At 42.3% G+C, this 18,173-nt stretch overlaps 1 protein-coding gene across 1 annotated transcript in view; it reads right to left on the bottom strand.

The window, feature by feature from the left end:
* Positions 1 to 18,173, bottom strand: part of LOC133536263 (neurogenic locus notch homolog protein 1-like) — a 40,988-nt gene that overhangs the window by 11,815 nt on the left and 11,000 nt on the right. Inside the window, exons 3-21 of the mRNA XM_061876669.1 lie at positions 17,535 to 17,797; positions 17,116 to 17,454; positions 15,092 to 15,214; positions 14,779 to 15,012; positions 14,541 to 14,696; positions 11,818 to 12,003; positions 11,619 to 11,732; positions 9,874 to 9,987; positions 8,914 to 9,147; positions 8,734 to 8,844; positions 7,473 to 7,665; positions 3,862 to 4,007; positions 3,668 to 3,781; positions 3,124 to 3,243; positions 2,889 to 3,041; positions 2,589 to 2,817; positions 1,167 to 1,368; positions 935 to 1,088; positions 679 to 863 (exon numbers count right to left, since the gene is read on the bottom strand). Coding sequence (XP_061732653.1) covers positions 679 to 863; positions 935 to 1,088; positions 1,167 to 1,368; positions 2,589 to 2,817; positions 2,889 to 3,041; positions 3,124 to 3,243; positions 3,668 to 3,781; positions 3,862 to 4,007; positions 7,473 to 7,665; positions 8,734 to 8,844; positions 8,914 to 9,147; positions 9,874 to 9,987; positions 11,619 to 11,732; positions 11,818 to 12,003; positions 14,541 to 14,696; positions 14,779 to 15,012; positions 15,092 to 15,214; positions 17,116 to 17,454; positions 17,535 to 17,797 — 3,370 coding nt within the window. The remainder of the gene's footprint in view (positions 1 to 678; positions 864 to 934; positions 1,089 to 1,166; positions 1,369 to 2,588; positions 2,818 to 2,888; positions 3,042 to 3,123; positions 3,244 to 3,667; positions 3,782 to 3,861; positions 4,008 to 7,472; positions 7,666 to 8,733; positions 8,845 to 8,913; positions 9,148 to 9,873; positions 9,988 to 11,618; positions 11,733 to 11,817; positions 12,004 to 14,540; positions 14,697 to 14,778; positions 15,013 to 15,091; positions 15,215 to 17,115; positions 17,455 to 17,534; positions 17,798 to 18,173) is intronic.

The following is an 18,173-nucleotide window of genomic DNA, read 5'->3' as shown; positions in this document are numbered from 1 at the left end:
TCAAAATGAATGTTATTATGAATTAATGACCTATCCAAGGTTCCACTAAGAAAAATATTTTTGGTGGAAGATTTTGCAAATTTAGTGAATAAATAACCAAAAAATGTATATTTTGTAGTTTTCTTACTGTACCGAAAATGAACCGAACCGTGACCTCTAAACCGAGGTATGTACCGAACCAAAATTTTTGAGTACCGTTACACCCCTAAAGCATCCTAAAGAACAGCAGAACCTATACAGTAAGTGATGTTGTATTATGTTTGTTGGCACTCGTGTAATCTGCAGTGAATAATAATCAGTGATATTGTTGAAAAAAAAGCGGACCTTGTGATGTGTTCTTTAAATGAATGCGCCACATATGCTTACAGTAAGCAAAATACGGAAATATTAAATGTTACTATGAATGTGCCTGTTACAACTTTACGTGAATACTTACAGCATGTATATAAAACCTTAATTGAGGTGTTTGGATGTTTTTGAGGGCTCTATAGACAGAACAGAGCGGCTCCCTTAGGTTTCATTCTATGTGGACTTTTGACCTCATTTATATACCATGTAAAATGCATTAGAAAAAGAAAAACATGTGTTCTTGCTTCACATAAGGATTGTGAATGATAGGCAACATTACAAAAAAATTACATTCCCTTTTAATGTTTTGTCTTTAGATCAATTGTGTACCTCACAACTGTAGCCTCCTAGATAATCAGTGCAGGTGGCACCATTCTGGCAAGGATTAGGGGAGCACTCATCCACTTGCTCCTGACAGTAGCTACCAGTGTAGCCTGCCTGGCAACGACAGTAATGTGTGCTTCCAGCATCAAGACACTGGCCTGAGTTCCTGCACAAGTGAGTCACCTCTACACCTAAGAGACCAAGATGATGATTAACAAATGTACAACCATACAAACTATTTGTGTATCATTTGGATTAGTACCTTGCTGTTTGGCTGCCACCTCACAGGACACGCTTGGGATATCACAGTAGAGGCCAGTCCACCCTGTCTGACACTGGCAGGTGTAGGAGGCTCCCTTTTGCCAGCATGTGCCCCCATTTTTGCAGGGGGATGAATCACACCACCGTACAAGATTCTAACAAACAACAAAGTAGGGAATGGTAAATAAAAAACATAAAAAAATGACGGTGGCACAGAGAAACTCATGCTATACCTGACAGTTGATTCCTGTGTAACCTGGAGGGCAGGTGCACTTGTACGTTCCGAAACTGTCCAGACACGTCCCTCCATTGAGACACGGCCTGGAGTCGCACTCGTTGATGTCATATTGACAGTAGCTGCCAGTGAATCCAGGCAGACACAAGCAAGTGAAGGTGTTGATGCCATCAGCACATGTGCCACCGTTGAAGCACGAGCTGAAAAGACAACAAAGTCAATGTCATAGGGGTGTAACCGTAAGTGTATTTGTATTGAACCGTTTCGGTACGGGGGTTTCGGTCCGGTTCGGAGGTGCATCAAACGAGTTTCTACACAGACATATTAGGTAGCGCACCGCACGTTCTGTAAACAAGGCAGAGCGATGCACAACACACGGCAGGCTAGAACTGATCGGGCTAGGACAACATGCAAAAGACCCTCCTGCCTCGTTAACATATCCCCTTTGGGAACACTCCGGCTTCGCGGTGCGATACAACAATGGAGCACGGAGGTTTGCCGACATTGTTCAGCAGCAGTAGGCTATGCTTCTGGCTAACTCTTTTGAAGCGGCACCACCCCCAAGTCATGCTCGCTTTAAGGAAGAGAAAGAGGAGCGTGGTGCAAATACCGCGTTCAAGCAGCCTCTCCTCGGCCAGCCAGGCAGGCAAGGTTAAAGCAATAACAAATGTTTTTATAGTAGCAGATTGAAGACCATCAAGCCATCCATTTTCCACCGCTTGTCCCGTTCGGGGTCGCGGGGGGTTGCTGTATTGCATTAAAACTAGATTTTGACCGACTTCTATGGTGGAAGAACAAAAAGCCTATATATCCGCTTACTACCAAGTTAGCCAGGCTGGGGGTAGTTAATCTGAAGCTGAGTTGACTTGAAGCAGAGTTGCACTTTTTATATGTAGAAGAAAAGTTTTGTCATTTTATTTATTCTGAGCAACAACTGGAGGCATTTTAATGTTGATTAACACGGACCCCGACTTAAACAAGTTGAAAAACGTATTGGGGTGTTACCATTTAGTGGTCAATTGTACGGAATATGTACTGTACCGTGCAATCTACTAATAAAAGTCTCAATCAATCAATCAATCAAAAAAAACACTTTATATGTAGAAAGGTTTTGTTAAGAAACCATTCTGAGCCTTGTCTTATTTAGTTTTTATTTTATATATGTTGACCACATTAACCCTGGCAATGGACCCTGTGTGTATATGTATGTTATGCCATTGTTTACAAATTTGGTAAATAAATAACCCAAAAATGTATATTTTGTTGTTTTCTTACTGTACCGAAAATTAACCGAACCATGACCTCTAAACCGAGGTACGTACCGAACCAAATTTGTTGTGTACCGTTACACCCCTACAATATCATAATATCATCCCCAGATTCTGAGGTCACTGACAATGTTATCAGCGTATTGAGCTACCTGTCTGTGCAGTCGTTAGTGTTGATCTCGCAGTTGATGCCGCTGAACCCTGGCGGGCAGGTGCACGTGTAGCTGTTGACGCAGTCGGTGCAGTTGGCGCCATTCCTGCAGGGGTTACTCTCGCACTCATTGATATCCTGCTCACATCTGCCACCGCGAAACCCCGGCAGGCAAGTACACGTAAAACTGTTGATGCCATCGCGGCACAGACCACCGTTACTGCACGGATCTGAAACACGCAAAATAGGATGTTTGAGATGGGTTTTTTGGGAGACACAATGTCCATTTGATGACCCTTACTTGGTTTGCAGTCGTCAATGTCAGTCTCACACTTCTGACCCGTGTAGCCTGACAAGCACTTGCACTGGTAGCTGCCCATGGTGTTGTGGCAAAGGGCACCATTGCCGCATGGGCTTTTCACGCATTCGTTGATGTCAATCTCACAGGTTTGACCTTAATATGAATAAAATTTTATTATTTGCATTATATCAAAGATGCCGCAAACACATGTCCAATAAAGGACAGTAATAGGCACCTTGCCATCCCCCAGGACAACTGCAAGAAAAGCTCTGGTAGTCCTCAGACTCTTTACATAGTCCACCATTTTTGCAGGGTCTTGTGTTGCACGGGGCCAGCAAAATCTCGCAGTTTTCACCTGAGAACAAAAAAGAAACATTGAAGCGAGTAAGCAGCAGTGTCAACAAGAACACTAAACCAGTTTTCCATCCCTCTTCAGAATCCATTTCCATGACGACTTAGCCAACTAGGAAGGCCTTTCCTGTTTCCTGTTATTGTGCTATCGCAGACAGGAAACAGGACGTGGCGGAAAAGGGAATGGGGGGCTCGGTGCCAGCGCGAGCTCTCCAGGTTATATTAGCAACTGTGGCACATTATTCCTCCGCCCCCAAAAAAACACACACTCAGTTATCCATCCAAAACAGACAGGCATATCTTTCCACAACATGCATCCCTGCTAGTGGCGACGTGATGATGTTTTGTTCAACTACACAGGATAGGCCTTCTGTGTGGAAACAAGGTAGAAAGTCCCAATGTAAATAAGTGGCTACAAAGTGTTGTACCGGTGTAAGGGAGCTGGCAGTTGCACTTGTATCCTGCCACATCATCAATGCAGGTCCCCTGGTTGAGGCAGGGGTTGGAAGCACACTCGTTGATATTAGTTTGGCAGTTAGGCCCTGTCATGATGGTATTTGAGTTGGTTAGGAAGCGTAACGCCGAGACAACAACATAGGCGTGAGAAGTCTCCAATACTGACCTGTAAAGCCCGCTCTGCATGTACAGTGGTACCCGCTGGTCATGTCTTTACAGGTTCCTCCATTCATACATGGGTTGGACTCACACTCGTTGTTGTTGATGTCACAATTTGGGCCACTCCATCCAGAGTCGCAGGTGCATTTATAGCTTCAATGAAAACAAAATGTCAGTGATTTCTTGTGATGTGTGCAGCACGCAACCCTGAGACACACAGTCGTCCCTCATTCGTCGTTAATTGGTTCTGGACATGACCGCGATAAATGCATTTCAACGAAGTAGGAATCATTCATCATAAATCAAATATTTTCATAGCTACAGCATAAACAAATCTGTTTAGGACCTTCAAGGTATACTTTGCAACATTATGAGAGCCCTCTAGAAATGAAATAACAATCTTTAGTCACCTTTTTGCTTTTGTAATCCAATAGAGAGCCGTATTTTTTGGACTATAAGTCGCAGTTTTTTTCATAGTTTGTGCGACTTATATTGAGGAGCGACTCATGTGTAAAATTATTAACACATTACCGTAAAATATCAAATAATATTATTTAGCTCATTCACTTAAGAGACTAGACGTATAAGATTTCATGGGATTTATCGATTAGGAGTGACAGATTGTTTGGTAAACATATAGCATGTTCTATATGTTATAGTTATTTGAATGACTCTTACCATAATATGTTACGTTAACATACCAGGCACCTTCTCAGTTGGTTATTTATGCCTCATATAACTTACACTTATTCAGCCTGTTGTTCACTATTTTTTATTTATTTAAAAATTTGCCTTTCAAATTCTATTCTTGGTGTTGGGATTTATGAAATAAATTTCCCCCAAAAATGCGACTTGTACTGTAGTGCGACTTATATATGTTTTTTTCCTTTTTTTATTATGCATTTTGGGCAGGTGCGACTTATACTCGGGAGCGATTTATACTCCGAAAAATACGGTAATGCTGCCTGAGGCTGTGCCAATCAGTGGCTATAAAAGTAAACGGCATGCTCAGGAAACGTTGGGAAGACTGCGTCTCCCGGCTGGCCTGGGAATGCCTCGGGATCCCCCGGGAAGAGCTAGACGAAGTGGCTGGGGAGAGGGAAGTCTGGGCTTCCCTGCTTAGGCTGCTGCCCCCGCGACCCGACCTCGGATAAGCGGAAGAAGATGGATGGATGGATGCTCCGATTGGTTTGGTCTCCTCTAATGTTCACTTATGTTTAATTAATTTTGCCATTTTAATTTTTGGGGGAAAATGCTCAATTAAAGACCAGAAAACATGTGGTGAAACTGCAATATTGGAAGCTTGGTGTGGCAATGGGTAATTGCATAGTAGATCTGCTGCTTCTCACATATTTTTTCTCATTTTAAGCATACGGTGGCGCACTAACTTAATAGATGTTCACTTTTTCCTTCTACTACAACACTGACTACAACTCATGCAGACTTCATGAGAGGCAATAAACATAATCAAACATCACTTACTGTACAATGTCTGATCTCAATGGGGTGCCAACTGCTAGGATGTTGATATATTCCTGTTTAAATGAAGAATGACTCATAATCCTCGTGAAGAGTTAAAAAATAGTTTTGGTGCATACCAACGTCTTTCTCACCATCTCCGGGTCTAAATTGGCTGTCAAATGTTACCAACTTCTTAGTTTATGTCCACGTCACTTTACTATACAGGTGAGAGATGTGATTTATGACCTAGATTAATTTTTATGAGCTCAGAGGCGAGAAAGCAGCTAACCAGCTGATGTCAATATAGCAGCATAAGGAAGATGCTTCTCTGTGATCAATGCGCCACTAAATGAAGGTCGTTAATGTTAGCGCTTATAATAACGATATCGCTAATCAGTTTTGGACGGCATTTGGGTTTTATGGTCAGAATGAACGCCACAGACACAATAACGTCATGGCTCACTTTGGTTTGGTCTCCACTAGTGTTTATGTCATGTCTTGTGATCATGTTTTGTTTAGTTATGTTCGGTTTTGTTTAAGACTCCATTGCTTCCTGTTTTTTCACTCCATTTTGTCGCCATGGTTACTTATTGTGTTCACCTGTCTCTGATTAGTGCTCGCCCGCTCACCTGCTTCCCGAGCACTAAACTTAAGCTTGTCATTTCCAGTCAGTCCTGCTGGCGTCATTGTTCTTTTCATTATCTGTCCATGCTAGTTTTTCATGCCAAAGTCCATGCTGCTCTTTTCAAGCCGCATTAAGTGTTGTTTGTTTTATGTTCATATTTTACGTTAAAGTGTTACTTTTGTTTCCGCTGTGAACGTTTTTTGTTTGAACCTTTTTTAGTTAAAATCAAATCATGTTTATACCTGCACGCCATATCCCAAGTAGTCCGTCTGCTTTCCTGGGAGAACGACCCCGCAGCAAGCAGCTACTTCCCCGTCTTGACAGTTTACTTATTTTTAAAGGCCTACTGAAACCCACTAATACCCACCACGCAGTCTGATAGTTTATATATCAATGATGAAATATTAACATTGCCACACATGCCAATACGGCCTTTTTAGTTTACTAAATTACAATTTTAAATTTCCCGGGAGTTTCGTCTTCGAAACGTCGTGTAATGATGACGTGTACGCAATACGTCACGGGTTTTTAGGAAGTATGATCGTCTGCTTTACGGCATAATTATACAGTTTTTTGGACATCTGTGTTGCTGAATCTTTTGCAATTTTTTCAATTAATATTGGAGAAGTCACAGTAGAAAGATGGAGTTGGGAAGCTTTAGCCTTTAGCCACACAAACACATAGTGATTCCTTGTTTAAAATTCCTGGAGGTGAAACTTTCCTATGGATCAGAGCGCCGTCAAGCAGACATGGATCCCGACCACATGTCAACCAGCAGGTTTCGATGAGAAAATCGTGGTTAAAAAGTCAGTTCTTACCGGAAAAAAGCTGAGCTTGTGCCGTCCATAGCTGCCGTCGACTCCCCTGAAACATTGGCTTCAAGACACCCGTGGAGACACCCTTCCGACTATCAGGTAATATTAAACTCACTAAAACACTAGCAACACAATAGAAAGATAAGGCATTTCCCAGAACTAACCTAGTAAATGTGTCTAAAAACATCGGAATCCGTCCCAATGCAATCGCGTTTTTTTTCTCACTTTTTTTATTTTATTTATTCTATTTTATTTTTCTAGTCCGTCGCTATCAATATCTTCAAACACAAATCTTTCATCCTCGCTCAAATTAATGGGGAAATTGTCGTTTTCTCGGTCCGAATAGCACTTTTTGTTGGAGGCTCCCATTAAAAACAATGTGAATATGTGAGGAGCCATTAAACATGTAACGTCATCGTCTGCGACTTCCGGTAGAGGCAGAGCTTTTTTGTTAGCACCGAAAGTTGCGAACTTTATTGTGGATGTTCTGTACGAAATCCTTTCAGCAAAAATATAGCAATATCGCAAAATGATCATGTGTGACACATAGAATGGAGCTGCTATCCCCATTTAAATAAGAAAATCTAATTTCAGTAGGGCTTTAATTTTAATTATTGAACATACTCAATTAAAGACCAGAAAAAGTGTGGTGGAGTTGCAATATTGGAAGCTTTGTATGGCGAGGGGCAATTGCACAGTTGATCTGCTGCTTCTCACCCATTGATGAGGTCCAGGCATCGGCCATGAATGCAGGGGTTGCTGCTGCATTCGTCCACCTGGGACATGCAGGTGGCATCATTGTAGCCCTCTGGACAGAGGCAGGTGAAGCTGTTGATGCCGTCCACACAAGTGCCGCCATTGTGACACGGATTGATGGCGCAATCGTCGATGTTGATGTTGCACATTGTTCCTAGAACGATTTCAGGACACAATTTTAGCGCGAATGCCTCAACATACATTGCTGCACACTGACAGAGCACAGCTGGACACTTTTCTCTGTGCGTTTGCTTTTCTCTTTGAACACCCTCCCCCTAGCCCCAGCCCTTGCCTATACCCCATTGAGGTGAACCGTGTGGCTTTTGGACAATAGAGAGCCAACACTAAAGACTCCCTGAGCATTCAATTGAAAAAAAAAAAAAAACGGGAGCAGCTCCAATGTGTGCCGAGCCTGGTGGCCCCCGGGGACCCTTTTTTTTTTTTTGCCTTAGAAAAGCAGAAGTAGAGTTTTTAGTCTGGTGGGGGGCTACTGCCAGGAAGGCCCTACTCTCCCTATTCACAATCATATTACAACACCCCCCACACCCCTCATCCAGGGACACCTAAGCTCACAGGGGTTGTTTACAGGGGACAGAAGGCCAGACCCATTTCACACACGGCCGAGTAACAATTAGACCCCCCTTTCTTCCCTTGCTCTTCATCAATCAGGAGGAGGAGGGGCCCAACCGCCTCACCATCAGTTACAATAGTCCTCTGTCCCCCTTGCGTCTCAGGCCCACCGTGCCCTCCACACTCCCCATGTCGGCACAAAAAGACGAAGGGGAGGAAGAGGAGGAGGGATGCACAGCAGCCTGCACACACACTTGTTCCTTGCTGCCCTCTTTTTCCACAATCACACAGCCACTACCGGTCAGAACCGGTTCTTTTCAAGCCAAGAAGAGGAGAATGACAAGTGTAGCCTACTTAGTAAGAAAAGTGTATCACAATGGCACAAAAAAATGATGTGATTCAAATCAAGCCCTTTTTTCTATTCGAAGTCTCAACTTTCAATTCCACTAATAAGTCTCAGTCTTTTCAAATGTTATATCAGGTTGGGGACATCGCTCTTTTCAGGACCGCCCCCACACAAACCCCATATCACACAGGCAACATGACACCATTGTTTTGTCAGAGTGGGCCCGCTAGCCACCTGTCTCATTCACCCCTCCTTATACTCAGGGGACCACCCCCCTTGCACCTGTAAACTCCACCCAGCGCTCACCTGTATAGCCCGGCTCACACGCACACTCGTAGCCGTTGATCTTGTCAATACACCTCCCATAGTCGCAGGGGTGGCTCTTGCAGTCGTCCAGATTGATCTCACAGTTGAAACCTGCACCGTGGGGAACACATTAAGCGTCTCATCTACAAATTCAGATAGAGAGAGGGGATGAAGTCTCACCTGCGGTGCCTTTGGGGCAATAACAGATGTACGTGTTCTCTCTATCCTGGCAAGTGCCGCCATTTTTGCAGGGCTGGCTTAAGCACTCGTTGATGTTGGTCTCGCACAAGCGTCCCGTATAGCCAGGGCGGCAGTAGCAAGTGAACGAAGCCAGCCCGTCCTTACATGTGCCATAGTGACACGGGTCGGAGTAGCACTCGTTGATGTCAGTCTCACAGTGCTGCCCTGTGTAACCTGCACAACCACAGACAAATATAATATTAGACCAGTGGTTCTCAAATGGGGGTACGTGTACCCCTGGGGGTACTTGAAAGTATGCCAAGGGGTACGTGAGATTTTTCAAAAATATTCTAAAAATAGCAGCAATTCAAAAATCCTTTATAAATGTACTTATTGAATAATACTTCAACAAAATATGAATGTAAGTTCATAAACTGTGAAAAGAAATGCAACAATGCAATATTCAGTGTTGACAGCTAGATTTTTTGTGGACATGTTCCATAAATATTGATGTTAAAGATTTATTTTTTTGTGAAGAAATGTTTAGAATTAAGTTGATGAATCCAGATGGATCTCCATTACAATCCCTAAAGAAGGCACTTTAAGTTGATGATTACTTCTATGTGTAAAAATCTTTATTTATAATTGAATCACTTCTTTATTTTTCAACAAGTTTTTAGTTATTTTTATTTTTTTTTTCCAAATAGTTTAAGAAAGACCACTACAAATGAACAATATTTTGCACTGGTATACAATTTAATAAATCAGAAACTGATGATATAGTGCTGTACTTTACTTCTTTATCTCTTTTTTTCAACCAAAAATGCTTTGCTCTGATTAGGAGGTACTTGAATTAAAAAAAATGTTCACAGGGGGTACATCACTGAAAAAAGGTTGAGAACCACTGTATTAGGCCACCTGGGAGAAAAAAAAGCATTCATGAAAAAGCAGATGTTTTACCTTCAGCACATTCGCAGGTGTATTTGTTGGGACCATCTGTACACTTTGCTCCATTTTTACATGGGGTGCTCGCACACTCATCAATATCCACCTGGCACAAATTCCCTGAAAATCCTGCAAGTGAATCAAACTTTAGTTTTATCTTCAGCGTCTCGTAGTTGTGTGCAAAGATTCAGAGAAAATATTTTCTCCAAGGAGATTCTGCGGCCATTGAAGGTACCAACGGACAACAATCCTTTCCAAAGCCCCTCCCCTTCCTCGGGCCTTACTGTGCACAGAAAGTTTCTTTCAAACAACACAATGGGCTTAGGCTGGCGAGCCATAAACCAATCCCTGCCCCCGGTTTTGGCGCTAAACTGGAGCACAAACCTCCATGCCCGCCAAATATGCTAATGCAGTCTTTCAGTGGGGTAGTAAAACATTTACCTTTATTTTGTAAGCCGTTTAATCTGACAGAAAGGTTACTGGTCTCATCTAGAGACGGATATAATTCACATTTGAATCAATACATTAACAATTCTTGGTACTCGGGAATCAATACTGGTACTCAACAATACAATTTTCCGGTACTTTTAATATGCGTTCAAATATTTAATAAATAAATGTTAATTGTTTCTTATACTCCTTTGTCTCATTTGCAAATATTGTACGGTAGTAAATAGAATACCCTATTTGTCGGACTATAAGTCGCAGTTTTTTTCATAGTTCAGCCGGGGGTGCGACTTATACTCAGGAGCGACTTATGTGTGAAATTATTAACACATTACCGGAAAATATCAAATAATATTATTTATCTCATTCACGTAAGAGACTAGACGTATAAGATTTCATGGGATTTAGCAATTAGGAATAACAGATTGTTTGGTAAACGTACAGCATGTTCTATATGTTATAGTTATTTGAATTACTCTTACCATAATATGTTACGTTAACATACCAGACACCTTCTCAGTTGGTTATTTATGCCGCATTACGTACACTTATTCAGCCTATTGTTCACTATTCTTTATTTATTTTAAATTGCCTTTCAAATGTCTATTGTTGGTGTTGGGTTTTATCAAATAAATTTCCCCAGAAAATGCGACTTATACTCCAGTCCGACTTATATAAGTTTTTTTCCTTCTTTATTATGCATTTTCGGCAGGTGTGACTTATAGTCCGGAGCGATTTATACTCCAAAAAATACGGTACATTGCTTGCAGTTGCAATTTCAAGACGTTAGATGGCACTAGCGTATGCTACACAGGAAGTAATGTTTTGCAATAGATTCAATGTCCCAGACTTTTCTTGTTGAGTCCCACAAAAGGTTAAGTGTGCTAATTCCAAACAAGTTGTAGTTTTCATTACCAAATTCGGAGGGGTTAAAATTGCCATGTAAATTCGCTAATGCTAATTGGTAGCATATCTATGGAAAATAAGCATCAAAGTAGAGCCTTACTGTACTTTTGTAGCACCTTCTTTTTTCTTTGTTGGTATTAAAAGTGTAACATTACCTACAATAGAGCCAGTCGAGCCAAGTCCGTTCTGATCCCTTGACTGCCAGTTTCCCGGCAAAGTGTTTGAGCCAAGTGTACAACCGGAGGTGATGACATGTGCAACGCAGGTATCAAAATGTGGCACCATTCGATTTTACATGAATCGGTACCTGATAGTACTTCTAAAAGTACCCAACTCGTTAACCATTCCTTGTTTGAAATACTGTACGCATCTATTGTCTGGAAGATGTAACAAACATGTATTCTCACCCTGAGGACAGTCACAGTGGAAGGAGTTGATCTTGTCGATGCATTTGCCGTTGTTGAGACAAGGTTGACTGGCACACTCATCCGTGTTCATATGACAGAATACACCTTCATAGCCTGAAGAGACGGCATAAAAACTTTTAGTCAAATGGTGACTCCTTTCTCTTGACATAGTTCTTTTCATATGCATGAACACTCTTACCTGGCATGCAGATGCAGTGGAATCCTCCAATCTGGTCCAAGCAGGTGGCGTCATTCTGGCACGGATTAGACATGCATTCGTTGACGTCCATCTCGCAACGAGGGCCCTCATATCCCTGAAGACACTTGCACTGGAAGGAGCCTTTGGTGTTAAGGCAGCGGCCTCCGTGTTCACAAGGGTTGGCACCTAAAAGTACAAACTATTGTCAAGTATTTGTGGAAACGTACAAGCCCCATTGTTACTGTTATGGTTGTATTTTTTCAAACAGGCACACAGTTACAATATAGTACAACACATATTTACTTGTTAACGTACATTGTTTCCGAATAACACTATTTTAGTTTTACTACGATTCAAAGATGGTCTGTTTTTGTCAAACCATCTCTTTAATTCATTCATTTATTCTGTTGTTATTATTTGTATAAGCTTATGTGTGTTCTTTCCTGAACAAATTGCAGTTGAATCATCTGCAAACAGTACTAACTTTAAAAGGAAACTGCACACTTTTTGGAATTTTGCCTATATTTTACAAACCTTATGTAAAACCGGCGCACATATGTTTTGTTATTTATTCTAACTAGTAAATAAATGCCAGCAAAAGTCTGAGTTGCTCTATACGTCCTATAAAGCGCTTAGAAAACATTCAAACACCTTCATCAATGTTTTATATACATGCTGTAAGTGTAGACGTAATGTAGTAAAAGGCACTTATGTATTTTGCTCATTTTAAGCATTCGGCGGCGCATTAATTTCATAGACGTCCAGTTTTTCCTTCAACTACAACACTGACTACAGCTCATTCAGACTTCATTAAGGCAACAAACATAATCAAACATCACTTACTTTACAATGTCCAATCTTACTGGGGTGCCAACTGTTTGGATTTTGATATATTCCCGTTTAGATGAAGAATTACTCATAATCTTCGGGAAGAATTAAAAAATAGTTTTGGTGTAAACCACCGTCTGTCTCACCATGTCCGGGTGTAAATTGGCTCTCAAAGTTGACCAACTTCTCAGTTTATGTCCACATCATTTTACTATCCAGGTGAGAGATGTGATTTATGACCTAGATACCTTTTCATTAGAAATTTCCGATAATATCGGACTGCCGATATTATCGGCCAATAAATGCTTTAGAATGTAATATTGGAAATTATCTGTATCGGTTTTTAAAATTATCGGTATCGGTTTCAAAAAGTTCAATTTATGACTTTTTAAAACGCTGCTATGTACACGGACGTAGGGAGAAGTACAGATCGCCAATAAACCTTAAAGGCCCAATCACATAATATCACATAATATCTACGACTTTTCACATGCACACAAGTGAATGCAAGGCATAATTGGTCAACAGCCATACAGGTCAGACTTAGGGTGGCCATATAAAGAACTTACAAATATGCGCCACACTGTGAACCCATACCAAACAAGAATGACAAACACATTTCAGGAGAACATCCGCGTAACACAACATAAACACAACAGAACAAATACCCAGAACCCCTTGCAGAACTAACTCTTCTGGGACACTACAATATACACCCCTGCTACCCCCTACCTGGGTTTTGTGGTCAGAATGAATGCCACAGAGACAATAAAGTCATGGCTTACTTTGGCTCCATTCCATTGTAAGGCGACTTTCATTTACATTTATTTGCGTGTTAGAATGCAAAGAAAAAAGACATATGTGTTCTGATCTTACATAAGGATTGTGAATAACAGGCAACAATTCAAAAAAGTGCACTTTCCATTTGTACCTTAACAATTGTTGTTTATATCGAGATTTTGATGCCAGTATTGATCCCTGGGGTACGCCGCAACATATATTTAGAGATTAAGTCATCTCTTGTCCAAAGGCAAAACCTAGTAACTCACTTCTAGCTGATTTTGCGAGAACAAAGGAAAACCAATCTATCTTGATGCTGTCTTACAAAGATCTACAAAGTCATCAAACGTATAGATGTTTTCTTGAGCTTTCATTTTCTTGTCGAATGAGCCATGGATTGAATCTGCTCTCACTAACGTGTGCTCTTTCTCCAGATATTTTATCATAATCTCGGGTGGGCCCCATTCTGCGTTTGCACATTGGGCAAGAGCCGTGTACAGCGTCCAGTTTTTATTTTGAACTTCACAGTTATCTGCCCAAAAGAGTATGCAAGGGGAAGAATCAAGAACAATACATTTAATGAAGGTGCTTGCAACATCCTGGGCCAATCTTCCAAATATCCCCTCGTGCCATAATATCACATAATCAGGTTGACCGTCGGCCCCCATTTGTGCAAATGTCTCATTAAAGACAATAAGGTGACTGACAAAGAAGCTACGATTGGTCCCTTGAGATACTAGGTTTTTCTGTTGTATCTACGCGGTTATGTGGTAGTTGCTAGGTCCTGCCATGCGCGTAACAGCTTACTTATGGAACAAATTACAATATCGCATACACTAATGTAAAGCATATCACCTAGGAATTCCAAAATTATTATCAGCTCAGTTTTGACCAAAATTGAGTTACTGGATTTTGCCTTTGGCCGGGAGTCATTTGTTCGCCTAGCTTTATGTACTGCTTCCTTTTGGTTAAGGAGCTTCTTCCCCAGTTCAAGACAAACCTTTTGATGCCATTGCGTTCTAATAGTAATTCATTAATTAATATGCTTAATGTCGTGAAATGCCTTCGTTAAGTCCCTAAAGAATGATATTAGAGGAACTAGGAAGTGGACATACCAAGGGAGCACTCATCAATGTCCAGATTGCAGGCTGACCCAGTGTAACCTGGCGGGCATGTGCAGATGGCCTTGCCATTGACCGGATTAGTGTCACAGTTGGAGCCTTTTTGACACGGGTTGCTGATGCACGCGTCATCCAGGTGGCACAGTAAACCTGAACACAGCAAGGGAAGTCAATACCATTAGCGCCATCACACTCAAGCCCTTTACTGAGTCCTGAAAGTTAAGAGTCGCACCTGTGCGCCCGTGCGGACACTCGCAAAAGAAGGAAGCCACACGGTCGTGGCAGGTAGCGCCATGGTAACAAGCGGCGCTCGCGCAGTCGTCGATGTTCTCGCTGCAATCGTCTCCCGTCCACCCGTTGACGCAGACACAGTGGTAGCTGCCGTGTGTGTCATGGCAAGTGCCTCCGTTCTGACACGCGTTGGGCATCAACTCGCACTCGTCCACATTTTCGGTGCAGTATTGTCCTAAGAGAAGAAAGGGTCATACTCATTCAGATAATTCAAGGTAACCAAATTACAAAGTCCTCTTTAAGTATCTTCTTACCTGTATAATGAGGCGGGCACTGGCAATTATAGGTGTTGACGCCATCAGCGCATACGCCACCATTCTGACAATTGTGGCCTGGACAGTCATCAATGTTGTGCTCACAGTTCTGACCCGTGAATCCTGAGGAAATAGTGAAGATGTGATTAGGGGTGTAACGGTACGTGTATTCGTATTGAACCATTTTGGTACAGGGGTTCGGAGGTGTATCAAACGAGTTTCCACACGGACATGTTAAGTAGCGTACCGCACGTTGTGTAAACAATGCACACCGAGGCACAACACAAGGCATGCTAGCAGCGACCGGGCTACGATAGACTGACCATACGTCCTCTTTTCACCGGATATGTCCTCTTTTGCGGGGCTGTCCGGGTGGAGTTTCTTAAATGCCTCAAATGACCGGCATTTGAAGTTAGGGTGGCGTGTATTTTCAATGTACGTTCAGGGTTAAGAAGGGGTTAAAAACGAAACAAATTGTGCACACAGAGCATTCGTGAGGTAGGGGCAGACACAGAGAGAGCGAGAGAGTTATGATAAACGCACATGCGTCGCCAGGCTCTGCTTTTTACCCATAGATTTATCTGATTTTATTTTTTATTATCTGTAGCAGAGGTGCGCACAGCTAATGTTTTAAAGGCCCGCGGCACATTCTAAAAATACTATTAAAATATATAAAAACATAACAAAAGTGGAAAATTTCTGTCCTAGGGTTACCTCTAAACTGAATGCATTGGGAGGGACACGACATGAGAGGTCAAGTCACCCTGACCAAGTTGGTGGGGTGACATTTGAACATTGGACAGTTGTATAAGTTGTTATGCTACAAATCAGGCCATCACGGAGCATAAGAATAAGAAGGGAAGACCAAGCCTGGTGTGCGCTCTTTCTTAATTCCTTCAAGAGGGTGCACAATCTTTCGTCTCCGGAGACATTGTCTGTGTAAACATATTGATTCAATCCAACTTTGTACTATCTGATTGTGAGTAATTAAAACTGTTGTAACAAACTCTCTATTGTTCCTGTTTAATATTCGGCATTTCTACCACATAAAATTGGCGTCACGAACAATATGAGGCCCCGGGTTATGTCCTCGACATTTCTACCACAAAATAAAAAACTTAAAGGCTAAATGTAGTTCAGAAAAAGTTGCAACGTTGACTAATAAAACAAAGCTGTTTTTTTTACTTTCAAACTGTCATTGCTCAAAACATAATATTGAATCAAAATCAATGTTATTATGAATAATTGACCTATACAAGGTTCCCATTACTTCGCATCAATTATTCCACTAAGAAAAATATTTTTGGTAAAAGATTTTGCATATTTGGTAAATAAATAACCAAAAAATTTATATTTTGTTGTTTTCTTACTGTACCGAAAATGAACCGAACCGTGACCTCTGAACCGAGGTACGTACCGAACCAAAATATTTGTGTACCGTTAAACCCCTAGATGTGATTAAGCAAGATGCAAAAAAGACATCAACAGGGTTCAAACCAGGTTTTTGAGTGTACTGTATAGCCGCTCTTTTGTTTTGTTATCTAATCTCTGCACATTTAAGGTGAAGATAAGTACTTCTACATCCACGTGGCTACACTGCTTTCATGCTTTAGGCGGCGTGTCTCCTCCAAGCGTGTGTGGGTGTTTTATAGCCACGATAACATGATTAACTATCGACCCGTGCCTCAGCAGGTGCCACCTCAGCTTCACTATCTCACCGCATTCCAGCACAGACACCCACGAGAGTCACACAGCGCAGCTTGAACTTTAACACACAACCGGCGTGCAATCTTTCATTTGTCGGCATGTTGCAACGGAAGTAGTGCGGGTGTTTAAAGCCTGAACATTAATGCCTTTGGTGTGCACCGTAAATCTTAAAGGTTGATTACCTGCCATCACAATAATGGGGACATTTGTTATCAAAAAGAAACATCTGCATGACTGCTTCCTGCCCATTGAAACTGATAGGAAGTCGTGAGTATTAGTTCTGACAGTAAGTGTGTCATTTTTTATCAATGTGTTACCTGTAAGGCAGCTACAGTCGTAGGAAGTGTCCCCCTTCTGGACGCATGTGCCCCCGTTCTGGCACGGCTGTGGGCTGCATGGGACGTAGCGGGTCTCGCAGTGCATCCCGGTGTAATCCTGCGGGCAGCGACAGTGGTAGGAGCCCACCTCGTTCACGCATATGCCGCCGTTCAGGCAGGGGTTTGGGGTCTGTGCACACTCGTTGACATCCTGCTTGCAAGTTTGACCGTGGAAGGTTGGCGGGCAGGTGCATATGAAGTTGGAATCGAAGGCCGAGCACTGGCCGCCATTTGCGCATGGATTTGATGCACATGGGTTAGAGTGTTGGCAGGTTTTGCCTTGAGAAGACGGAAGAAAAAAAAAACATGAGTTACTCCAGCAGGTGGAAAGAGAAAGACCGACGAGAGACTTGTCTGACCTGACCACCCGGGTGAGCAGCGGCAGCGGTAGGCAGCAAGGGTGATGAGGTCGCACGTTCCTCCATTGCGACATGGGGAGCTCATGCAGGCATGGTTGGTCGGAGTCAGACAGAGGCGGTCCGTGAAACCAAGCCGGCACACGCAGCGGAAGTCAAATGTGTTACCGTGGGAAACGGCACGACACTCGCCTCCGTTGCGGCACGGCGACGGGCTGCACGGGCTGGGAAATTGACATCGGTTGCCTACATAGTCATTGGGACACCTGGCGTAGAGGAAGTGGAGATTAGAAATTGTTCTTTTAACTGTTCTTTGTCAAATTTGCCTCCTGATGATGGACATGATGAGAAGGCGACAAACACTTTTTTTCACAGTAGTTCCATCTTCTGGATCTGTCCCACTATGCCACATTCCAGGTACAGTGGAACCTTGGTTTACACACCCCTCATGAACCACAGACTCAATAAATTTGATAAACGAACCATGTCTCAGAGTACAAACATTTCATCCCCTCATTGTGTGCCTCACAGTGCAGCAATTTTGTGCCCGGCAGCACAGCCATTGTGTGCGGGCTGATTCAGTCATCACAGCAAAACTATCATTAGCTACTGGGCTAATTACTACTTTGCATATGTTTTAGG

The sequence above is a fragment of the Nerophis ophidion genome, linkage group LG17 (assembly GCF_033978795.1).
Source record: "Nerophis ophidion isolate RoL-2023_Sa linkage group LG17, RoL_Noph_v1.0, whole genome shotgun sequence".
Taxonomy (NCBI): domain Eukaryota; kingdom Metazoa; phylum Chordata; class Actinopteri; order Syngnathiformes; family Syngnathidae; genus Nerophis; species Nerophis ophidion.
This window is presented reverse-complemented; position numbering and strand designations above follow the sequence as displayed.